At 32.6% G+C, this 12,657-nt stretch overlaps 1 protein-coding gene across 1 annotated transcript; it reads right to left on the bottom strand.

The window, feature by feature from the left end:
- Positions 1-4,767: 4,767 nt before the first annotated feature.
- On the bottom strand, positions 4,768-10,273 carry LOC11434073 (sorting nexin 2B). The gene is made up of 6 exons (XM_003616655.4): positions 9,544-10,273; positions 8,768-9,184; positions 7,749-7,958; positions 7,342-7,602; positions 5,207-5,293; positions 4,768-5,101 (listed from the first exon to the last, which is right to left on the bottom strand). Exons 1-6 carry the CDS (start codon positions 10,036-10,038, stop codon positions 5,021-5,023), a joined length of 1,551 nt encoding a protein of 516 aa, XP_003616703.1. The 5' UTR covers positions 10,039-10,273; the 3' UTR covers positions 4,768-5,020.
- Between the last annotated feature and the right edge of the window lie 2,384 nt (positions 10,274-12,657).

Raw genomic sequence — 12,657 nt, 5'->3', positions numbered from 1 at the left:
AGCCAATGATCATGTCTGTTCCTCTTTACATTGGTTAAGCTCTTATTGCAAAATTCGTCGCATAAATGTTTGTTTACCAAATGGTTCATTTGTCATAGCAAAATATTCAGCCACTGTTACTTTTTCTCCCACATTATACCTCACCAATGTTCTTTATACTCCTGATTTCTCTTTAAATCTCATAGTATTCAGCTTCTGCAACGACTGCCGACAAGTCAATATAGATAATAAACAAACAAAATCAGCCATTTCCACATGACAAAAATGGTAATGTAATTCTTAAAAGGAGAATAATTTAAACAAAAAATTCCATAAAACTCAATGACATTAGAATAGGAATGTGTTTCAATCAACCAACTACTACGTCATGTTTGGTAAGGAAACTGAAATAGTCAATAGACTTGGAGCCACAATTGGAATTGCTTCCAACTAATACTTGATTACACTATAAATAAAGAGTAATTAACATTTGTTCTAAATAACAAGTCGTGAAGAAACAAAAAAGTGTCAGTCACAAAACATTTTTTTTTTTTTTAGTTCAAATGTTCAAAAATGAAAGAATTTTACGTAGTCCAGTCTCTAATTCAATGTTTCCCTTCAACCACTTTCCTGTTGCAACCGTAATATGGGCTATTCCAACATACTCTATTACTCGCACACCCTTCGATCAGTTGACAACCAATGACTATTCATACGACCAGATCTTATCTTATCTATATATGCTATCGATTTATTACATGAAAAATTCAAAACTGCTCCAATTAATATGATTAGTAACTAATATGGAAAAGAGGAGGACTAAATAAGAATGTCTTGTAGTGAAGGAAACTATCTACAAAGATTAGTGGGGATCACGATTAGTGAAAACATTTTCAAGTTGAAACTGAACCTCATAAGACAAAAATATATGCTGAATATACAAGTCTGGTTAGTTAAAATCAAGTTCGCCGAATGTTCAAAGGATAAAAACAAAAATTTACAGCGAAAACCATAATTAAATCACGATTATTATTTATTTTTTTGGGCCTTACAAATTTTATGCCCCTGTGGTGGGACTGGTCCATACTCTGTCTAGTTGTTCCTAGTAAAATGTATAATGAAAATCAACTTCATTGTAAAGTTTAGCTTATTTTTTACACTCCATGCTTACTTTTCGATTTTGTTGATGGACGTATGAATTTTTTTCTTTTCATTTTTAGAGGGTTGCAAAGTTATTGGTGGGAGTATCTACTACGTCAGCAATGTCCGAGAACAATATCCTAAAATATATTTTTATAGTTTAAGTTAATATTAATTATAAGACGGACTAGGTAAAAAAATATTATTCAAAGAGTTACAAATGACAAATATTACATATCCCTCAAAATTGTATGTAAATGAGAAAGAAAATTACAAAATATTACACATTGTGCTCACAAAAAACTTAGCAAGATATTATCATCATTAATAGCTTGAAAATCAACTTCATGTCTCCATATGTAAGTACAAAATAGAAAATGACTCAAGTCATCAGAATATATATTTGAATAAACAAATATTACCTGATAACACAAAGGCAATTGAAACCGAAACAAAATGTATAATCCAAGACAAAACATTTCAGAATACTTCTGTTCCATGACAACCTTCTACCCCATGACCATGTAACCAAAACATGCATGAACAAATTATGAAAAAAAGTTTACTCACATCACTGTTTCAAGATCTGTTAATCTTTTTTTTATCAAATGTATCAATTGCTAAAGTTAACATTGATATATGCCTCTATTACATCTTCACCGGCCAATCTTATTGTCCAGAGGAACTTATTTAATAATGATGAAGAGCTATATATTAATTTAACTAACTCACATAAGGCTTCAAAATCACAACCTTCAAGCAACAATATTCCCCTGCATCATCCATCACAAAGAAAAACAGAATTTTTAAAATTCATGTCATGAATTTGAATTAACAAATAAAAATATAAATGGTTTCGATCTTTTCTCATATTTATCTTTGCTTACCTCTAAAATTTAAGTTGTGTTTTTAGTTCAAATGTTAAAAAATTAATGAACTTTATATAATCCGGTCTCATTCTCATCTCACCATTTGATATGTAGAATAAAACATTGCGTATATACTCCCTCCGTCTCATAATAACTGAGTCATTTGTAAAAAAATATTGTCCAAAAATATTGATCTATTTCACTTTTCAATACAACATTTATTATTTTTCCAATTATAACTCTAATTAATATTATTTTCACCACTTCCAATTCAGTATATTCTACTTTACATTTATGATAAAGAAGAATGCACAAATACTTGACAAAGACACTTAAAACCATTTTCTCTCTTTTATTTATACATTTTTCTTAATCTGTGTGAAATGGTCAACAGACTCTTGAACGAAGAGAATATAAAATAAGTTTTCCTCGGAACATGCATGTCATGTGTACACCATTATGGACACCATGGTTGAGACGAAGATAAGGAAGAATGGAGGAAGCAAGCAATGGTAATTCATACTCATGAACTTCATTGAAAGATGCTCACAAAATTAAGGGTGGTCACAAAAATTGAATCCCACATCGGAAGTTTACGACTTATGGAGAGGCAATTTGGCTATAAATAAATATCTTGTGTTATTACATGGAGCCAACGGTGTACGCGATTATCTAAGGATAAAATTGTAATGTATCCTCTCTCTTTTGTATGGTTATCACATGCAAAACAAAAAGAAGAAGATACATGTCAATTTTTTCTTTATGTAATTTTAAATAGTTATTGATTTTTTTATTTATTATTTTGGGCATTAAAATTTTATGGTTCCTCCTCTCCAAAAATAAAATCAAATTTATGCCCCGTAGGACTGGTCCATACTTGTCCTATGTAAAATAATTTTGTCCTGGTCATTGTACTAGCATTTACTAGACATTAAACAATAAACATAGTTGGATTTTTGTTGGCGTTTTCATATGATTATTGTCACACGAAAAACACAGAATATTCATTTAAGTTTTATTTCAAGTAATTTTAACTAATTAACAAGATTTTTCCCAAAAAAAAAAACTAATTTAATTTTAAATTTGGCCCAAAAAATTACAAATTATAAAAGTTGCCAAGAAATAATGACAATAAATGTTTTTATTACTCCATTCAAAAATACAAGAATATTTAAAAATGTAGACAATTTAATTGAATTGTTTAGGCATGATAAAACAATTCAAAACATTTCAATTCAAAATATTTCTTGATAAAAACAAGAATATTTCTTTATAAATGTTTTTATATATTTATAAAGCTAGAAATCCCACATAAAAAAAAAATGATAAAACACAACACAATTCCTGAGATCCTTCTTTCCAAAAAAGAAAATCCTTGAGATCCTTGGAAATTCCTTAGGCATGAGCTTCAATACCAACTACCCTAACTATCTTGAACTCTCTTACTTTCATATCTTCAACACAATAATCTCTGGGGTTCTATTCTTAACTTCTTCACTGGAAGCATTCTTGCATCTTTAAGTAACTTAAGGGAACTTAGGGAAATTTCTCTAGTCATAACCAATTTAGTGGTTACATTCGTCAAAGTATTGGAAACATTTCAATGCATAGACAGCTCGATTTGTCATTGACAACCTGCATAGTCTTAATTTGTCTCAATAATATTCTGCTTTTCAGCAAATGGTGACCCCAGATATCATCAGCCATTTCTAGTGATTAATGTGTCACAACTTTTGCAATTATTTGTTTCTCCTTAGTTTGGATAATCGTTAGGATAGTATTTTGTTATTCCTTCATTCTTACAAATAATTAATTACGTTTTGTTTTAATTCACCGAGTGTTTCCACAATTCAGCATTTCATAATGGAAACTATTTGTTCAACTTCCTCTCCTCCCCACTTTTATTTTAATGTTTCCATGCAGAATTTATTAAATCCTATTTCTTCACATCTGAAAACCATGAAATGCAACTATTTCTTCACATCCTCTTTTACATCCCAAGTAAATGAGGTCAAACCCGTGACTACTTTCTGACCGAAAAAGGAGACTCGTTGAATATCAGTAAGAGGATGATAGCAACACACATTTTAACAAATTTTCCAATACACTGTTAAAATTCACATGGGTCTCACTGAATCACGTGGATCCCATATAAATTTGGTGGATCCCATATGAATTTTAATCACTTAAAGAGAGTGTATTGCAAAGTGTGTTAAAATATGTGTTGCTAACATTTCTCAATTAATAATAATCATGAGAAAAACACCGGCAAGAAAACAAATTGATGAAAAGTGCCCTTTTGGGTTTGAGCAACCAAACTACCAGAATGAGCAACTACTACATTACCTTATTTTCAGGTAAAGCATACTGACAAATTTACAGAATTGCGTATAATATGTCCTATAGTTTTGAATCATTAAGCCAAACTCAGAATAGAGTGCTTTTGGGAAACAGTGGCATCTGCTACAATCCTCGATTCGACATCAAACTCGGCATTTTGGAAGTCTTGATACTAAGCCTGCCAGAACAAACTGTAATCCCAAAGTCCTCCCCACTAGCGAACAATCACCAAGGGGTGATACCACAAAAAACAACCATAAACGAAACAGTATTGTTCCTAATAGGATTAGCATCAAATCTGGAAACTTCAATATTACTATGAAAAGCCGCCTCATCGGTTTATTACAGCAAAAAAAATTGAAATTCCTCCAATTAATACAGCTAATGACTAATATGAAGAAAAGAAGGAAAAAAAAAAAAAAAAAGGAGTGGCTTGCTGTGATGGAAACACTATCTACAAAGATTACAGGACAACAATTACAAGACATTTCCAGGTTGAGATCTTTGATAATTTTCAACAATGAAATATTGAATGTCATCAGACAATAATATATCATGTACAACTCTGGTTAGTTAAAACTATGTCCGCCGAATGCTCAGTATTTTTATACTACATAAGCTTTAGACCTAATGAGATAAAAATCTAGAGTATCATGAAAAGGATGAAACAAAAATTTACAGCCAAGTACATTCTAGCTGCTGTCACTTGAGTACGTAGATGTTTCTTCCGCAAGCTTTTCCCACACAGCAGCCATCTTCTCTGCATAGCCTGCCTGTAAAACACGTGATGTAGAAGAGTATATTACTGTTCAGATCAGAACACGAAATAGCCAGGTAACATAACAGCCTGAAGAAAAGAGAAGATAAACGAGGGTTACCTGATTTACAACAAACCCTCGCAGCATGTTTTGAAAGTCACTTTGCCTTTCCTTGTCAATTCTTTCAAGCTCACTCCTATTATTTTCCTGCAAAGTTTCCACATTTACACTTGATATTATTGACATTATTTCAAAAAGGACTTCAGTGCATTGGTTCCTTAAAACTATTTTTTCTTTTTTTTAATAGAAATATAGATTTTAAATGGCATGAGATTGAATAACAGACAAAATAAAGAGAACTACACCACCCTGGGCCAACCTAGCATCACAATTTGAAGTTGATAGAAGCTTTCATATATCATAAGATAGGTTCAAAGGACAGAATACAAAAAGAGCATAACAAGTTCAAACTGATGGACAAAATCACTAAAGGCCAAAGGGTGAAATGTGGTGGATTGGGTTCCCCTCATTGCCATTTGATTCATCAGCTGGATGGTCTATTGGGTTCTTTGCAGACTCTTTCCAGACTTGAAACCATGGTTATGTCTGTGTTTTCTATAGTTTGAGACTTCATCTTGTTGGGAGCTATGGGATTGAAACTCAAGAAACATCGTTTGCGGCCTTTATAGATGGATAAAAAGGGGAATGTTAGATGCATCTATGGAGTTAAGTGCTACAAAGCCTAATCATTTTAGGCATATCTAGTAGAAAATAACCACAATCAAGTTAAAGACTCGTTTAACCGTCCTCAAACTCGCATTCTATTCAAGTCTATAGAAGTCTACTGGAGTTTAGAGAAAAATTATTTTATGTGAGTGAACTCAATTTTGATGCCTAAAGTGATAAACTCTTGCGTTCTGAGTTAACTCAAGATTTTGCAGCCATGGATATGAGATGGTCAGATGGCTTTCTCTGTTCACTTTTATCCATGTTAAGTTATACCTTGGATACTCCACTCACTATCTCATGCATGGTTTATACTATCACTAACTATCTTGTGTTGAAATTTTAAGCACTAAGCAACACAATAGTTATCCTCGACTTTTATACATGTTATGTACTTGGTTGGATATTCCACTCACCAACTTATATTGTATGCTTGCACCATCAACCCTGATTGGATTAGTGAATTGTAGACTAGTTCTCTACTAATTCAATGATCAATAAAACATTGGATTTTAAATTTCTTATATCGTACTTGGTTGGATATTCCACTCACCAACTTATATTGTATGCTTGCACCATCAACCCTGATTGGATTAGTGAATTGTCGACTAGTTCTCTACTAATTCAATGATCAATAAAACATTGGATTTTACATATTGAGATGGAAATAGATTTAGAATTTAAATTTCTAAATCAGTGACCAAATCTACCACTATTTGATGATTTTGATAAAAGCGTCCAATGAAGCTCTCAATGGAACATTTATAAATGCATCAAAGTATGAAAATAAAATTCAATTAGAAGTCAAGTTTACATATGTGACCAAATCAGCTATTACATTCTGGTTTTTTAAAACATTGGATTTTACATATAGGATACCAGCAGATTTAGAAGTCAAGTTTACATATAGGATACCAAATCAGCTATTGATTGATGATTTTGATGAAAGCATTCAATGCAGCGCACAACAAAACTTTTACAAATGCATCAAAATATAGTTTTGACAATATTGTAGTTCTTTTTGTCTTTCACCATGAAACTTGTCTATAAAGACAATTGCATTGCATTATAGAGAGGAAGAATATCATGTGAAAACATAATCACTACCAGTCAAATTAATACCAGGGTGTTTGGATGACACTAATATTTCTTTGATAATCTAATTAGATGGCACTGTTACTTATCCATAAGGTTATGCAAGTTATTGAAGTTTAGTCAACAGTACAAGCTGAAGTCATCGAGTTCTAGTGTGTCAAATTATCAAACAGTGGTAGATCTGGTCACTGATTTAGAAATTTAACTGTACTTGTGAAATGAAAGCTAACAAAGACAATAATCTTCATAATAATGGCAAATATAGACACATGAATATATATGGCAAAGAAAAAACAGAAAGCCAGCTCTAAAAGCAAAAATATGATGATATGTATGCTGAAGGGGAAGCACAAATTTACAGGAATACAGTGAAATCGAAGTTAAGATGCTAAGGGAGACGTGAATCCGAATACAAAAAATGTAGTTTATGTTACCTTGATTCGTTCATACTCTCTATCTGCACAAATTTTAGCACTCTCAGTTACTCTAACTGCTTCTTTCAATTCTTCAATTTTCCGCATCCTAGACTTGTCTCCACCAAATATTCTGGATGAAGCAACTTCGAGCTTCTCAATCCGTGAATGTAAAGAAGCTAGTTCTGATGAAAGTGTTTGAACTGTCAACAATGCACTTGATCGGTCAGCAAAAGCGTTGTTGATGGCTAGCATTGTCCCAAGGTATTCATGTAGTTTATCCTGCAACACACAAAATATTACTCATCAACAACAGAAAAAGACAGCTAAAGATTATACTTGGAGGTTAACACATAGTTTTCATCATACAATCATATAATTGGAAAAAAATTCTATCATAATGATAAGTAATTAGAATCTGCACTAACCAGATGTTTGATTGTTTGTGTATTCAGCTCTCTATATAACCTGCTTGCTTTGACAGCTGCAGTTGCTACATTTTTCATATCAGCAGCCCTTACTCTCTGAGATTCGAATTCAGCTTCTTCTGTCTCAAATTTAGTAAGTTTCACAAAAGCCAACCCTAGCTCACCCATTGTTTCACCCATGTCTTGCTGAAACTTGACAAGGGATTCAGCCTGCAACAAGTAAATGCAGATGAACAAACAAAATCAACCCTAGCAATCAAAGAAGTAAAATATCAATACCATTCCAAAACAATTCATTAAGTTCCACGTGACAAAAAATGGTAATGCAATTCTTCAAAGGAGAATAGTTTAAATAATAGTCCATAAAACACAATGACACTAGAACAATTATGTTTTTCAATCAACCGACTATTATATCATATTTAGTAAAGAAACTCAACTAGAAGAAAGACTTGGAGAAAAAGTTGGAAATGCTGCGATCTAATACTTGATTACACCACAAACAAGATTTTAAATGATCATTGGTATCGAAGAGAGTCACGTTAAAATTCAGATATGACCCAAGTATGGTCACATTGCAGTCGCGGAGATATTAATAAAAACCATGCAGACGCAATTCTTTTTTGGAAATCCTAACCTCAAATTAACTTTGGAGCTAATGCATCATGTTTGAGATATCTTAAATGAATTTCCAAACCCACACTAAGAGGACACAAGGGCTATCTAGAATATATCCACAATGAGTCCTACTTTTAACTAACATCACATTGCGGTCACTGAGATATCAAACCCATATTGTGGTTATGAACCTTTTTCTAAAACCCTAACTTCAAACCTACTTTGAATTTAATGCATCATGCTTGAGATGTCGTCAATGAACTTCCTAACATGCACTAAGAGGACACAAGGGCTATCTAGAATATATCCACAATGAATCTACATTTTACTAACATCATGTTCCTTTTTCGTAAACAAAATCAGATATCAGAGAAACTAATCAGATATCACATTATCGCTACCTGCTGAGAAACATTGCTAAGTTGTTGTTCAAACTCCATCAACTTATCCTTCTTCTCCATAAACTCCTTATCTTCTTCAACAACCAATGGCTTAGCACCCCCCCAATCATTACTAACAGATTGTTTCAACTCCTTGAAAATCCGAAGCAAATCCCTTCCACTTTTCGCCGGCTGAGCCACATCATTCAAATCAACAACCCCACTCTCCGCCCCAAACAGCTGCCTTGGCAGCCTCACCGCCCCATCAAGCATCCTTGACGCCACATCCGTCGTCCTCATCAACGGCAACTTCCCTTGAACCTGCAAAAACACTCTCAACTCCTCACTCTTCCCAATCACAGGATGCAACCCTAATTTCCTCAGATACTTCTCCAACGCTAATCTCCTCTGCTCCACAAACTCCTCCTTCTGCATCACCTGATAGAATATGCAAAATATTGATATTAAGCACCGAAGAGAGAAAAGTGGAAGTAAAATTTATTATAAAAAATATATATGTTAATTACAATAAGCGATGTGGGATGCACTTTATTACAGCCAACTAGAAACTAATCCAACTAACTTGCAATTACTCGAAGCTAGGATTTATAGAATTGATTTTTACACATAAATTTAGATTTCAACTTATTTCTACACAGTGTATCCAAACACAAACCACTTGAACTTCAACTAAGAATCAATTTTACATAATCAATTTACACAATCAATTTTTGTCATTGCAGAACCAAACATACACTAACTAATTTGCAACTAACATAAACTAATTCCAACATTACCTTCCTCTCTACCGAACTTTTCTCCGGCCTCACCGGAATGACATAACCACGATAAACCTCCGATAACCGTTCCGACAACGTAACCACCTCCCGAAACCTCCTCCTGACACCATACTCCGATTTTCCAGTCCTCGTCGTGATCAGATACGTATGATAACTACTTCCACCTGGAACAAGCGAGTTCGTTACCTCTTGCTCCTCTTGAGGATCAGAAACCGAAATATGAATCGAATCGGATTCAGTTCCTGATCCGGATCCGGCTCGAGTCAAGTTTTCTAGGGTTTGATCGTGACCGTTGGAATCGAATGAAGTGAAGATTGCTTCAGCGTAAGAAGGAGGATCGAGGAATGAATTGAACGGTGCTTTAGGACTTTGCGGAGGTTGTTGAACGTTGCCGGAGGAGCTATCGCCGCCGTTTTCGGCGTCGTCATGGAGGACTAATGACTCCATTTCATCATCCTGGGAAGCGCGAAGAACGTGATCTTGGTTCATCATTTTTGTTGGTTCAAAATTCGATTCTAAGAGGTTTTGGATTATGGATTATTCATGGTGAAGAAGAAGAAGATGATGAAACTCGGAGTGAGTTAGAATTTTTGTTGAGTTAACTCGGAAACGGGAAAGTTGTTTGGATAATAATCACATGGGTGACACATAATAAGCTGAGAAGCGCGTTTTTGAGTCTATGTGTCACGTTCAGGAGTTGTAAGTTATGAAGCTTGTTTGACGTGGAAGCCAAAGTAATGAAAAAGTGATTATTTTAGTTAAAGACAAAAATGGTGGCAGTGTTTTGAGGATTTGGAGAATGCTGACCAGATTCGACTATAGCGTCACATGATCCAGATGGCAAAATCTAATTGGATTAATGTTAGAAAGTTATTGTACGTAGTACTACTACAACCGGATAGATATGTTGGATTTTTTTGGATTAACCTTTCTCGACAATTAGAGGGTCTTGCTGACCAAAGATGTGTTGTATTTAATTGAAGAAAAAAAATATATTATACTTATTTTCAACATAATATTTATTATTGATTGAAGAAAAATATGTAAAATAAATAAGGGTATGTTGGTAAAAAAATATTATATATTTGAAAATAATAAAGAGGTCTTATAAAAAGGATAAAAAAAAATCTTAAAAGTTTCAATAATGTTTTTCTAAATCATTTAATGAATTAAATACACATGATATGTTATACCTTATTAATTGATGTGGCAACGTGTATCATTGATTAAATGTGTAAAAGTTTGTTAACTTACTGTTTGTATAAATTAAAGTTTTGTATTACCTAGAGGTGGAGGTTGGAAAGAACGTTTGGAAAAGTATGATGAGGAGATCGTTGTTCCATTTCAATGTGTCTAGGGTTCATAGAAAAGGTAGTGTCGTTGATCTATCTTAAATGTGCATTCTAATTTATGCTGTTATGGAATAATTTTAATAAAATAATGTTGTCTTCCATATGCATGATATTTGAGGATGTGTATGATGACTCCCTTTTGTTCCCTTCTATCATCACCCTCCAATTCTTCATTGCCATAGACATAGCATAAGGTTTAAAAATTCATTATAAATGTTATATCAAACTTTTTTGAAGGAAAATATTATATCAACTTGATTTTAAATTAAAAGCATTTAAACATAAACCAATTCACTTTTTTTTTTTGAAAGAATAAATCAATTCACTTGAAATTCAAATTTAAAGAAATTAATTTTACAAAATCAAGTTAATTCAAGCTCTCTTTTAGAATCCACCTAAATACACATAATGTGATGTGTCAACTTGGGAAGAAAAAAAAATTGCTAGAATTTACATATAAATAACCACAAGTTTTATGTATATTTTCAAAAACTTATAAAATATACTTCATTCTACGAGTTAAAAAAGAAACACTTTAAAAAACAAAATTGAAAAACATGCTTAAAGCATGTTAAGAATTTGAAGTGTTTTACTTATTGATCATGAACCATTTAAGTAATTTTAAATCTCAATATTTGTAAATAGGGAAGGAAGGAGCATATGGCATCAGAACAATTTTGATGAGCAATTGAGTGTAACATGTGAATTTTACAAGAAATCATTTGAACGTGATATTTAAGATAGACCCATTAGCAATAAATTAAACATAAAAATCGCTGGATTAGTAGTTTAATTGGATTGAATCACTCTAATTATATTGGTTTGACAAAACGTTGACGGTGGATTTATAAAATTGCCAAAGTTCACACCCACTTTTAACTAACCATGACAATGAAAACCCAAGAAATCAAAAAAGCCAAGACAATAATAACAAACCAAAAGACTAGAAATAATTATTTTACCAGAAAATTAAAATGAAAAGTTCTTAATAGAAAGACCAAGCACCAGCAAAATTTGACAAGGAATTGAGTTTCTTTTTCTGCTCATGTGTCAATTTTCAGTTTTCTCACTTCTTTTATATGAAGACTTTTGAAGTGCTTGCTAGTATTTTTCATTCTTAAGAATATGATGATAAAGTCATTAAGTCATTAACAAACTCTTAACAACCTTTGTATGTCTATTTCTTTGTTTCTTGTTCAACAATCCAATCCTAGCCATTTAGTTTCTCTATCTTGTATTGATATTTGTTACACTCACCTTCATTTTGACACGGTTTTATTTTCAATATCTAAAATCTAACGGTTTTGTGACAAAAGAATATAGTTTTTGGATATACTTGGCTAGCTAGATTTTCTTTTCAGCGAAAATAGACCTTCCAACAAAGGTAGTAAAGCAACACATTTGACATATCATGTTCCTTGTGATTTAAGATTGTAGAGAAATTGTACTCATTCATATTACATTGGATACTAAAATAGACTTGTCCAAGAGTTTGCTACCATGTCTTTTTCCAATGTCGATATATAGAAGATCCTCATCATCACTAGGGTTTAGAGAGGAGCTAAATTGATTAGCATATATAAAGCTATATGATATAATCATCAATGAAAGTCAAATACATCTTTTGTTAGCACTAGCATGACATGTACTTGCGATCGATTTCTATAAAAAAATTCATCATGTATTTTAATTTTCATAAGAGCTAAAGAAATTAAAAGTAGTACAAGTAATAATTTTGCATGGATATTGATTTGGTTGT

Source organism: Medicago truncatula, chromosome 5, assembly GCF_003473485.1.
Source record: "Medicago truncatula cultivar Jemalong A17 chromosome 5, MtrunA17r5.0-ANR, whole genome shotgun sequence".
NCBI classification, from domain to species: Eukaryota; Viridiplantae; Streptophyta; class Magnoliopsida; order Fabales; family Fabaceae; genus Medicago; species Medicago truncatula.
Note: the sequence above shows the minus strand (reverse complement) of the source record. Positions and strands in the feature narration are given on the sequence as shown.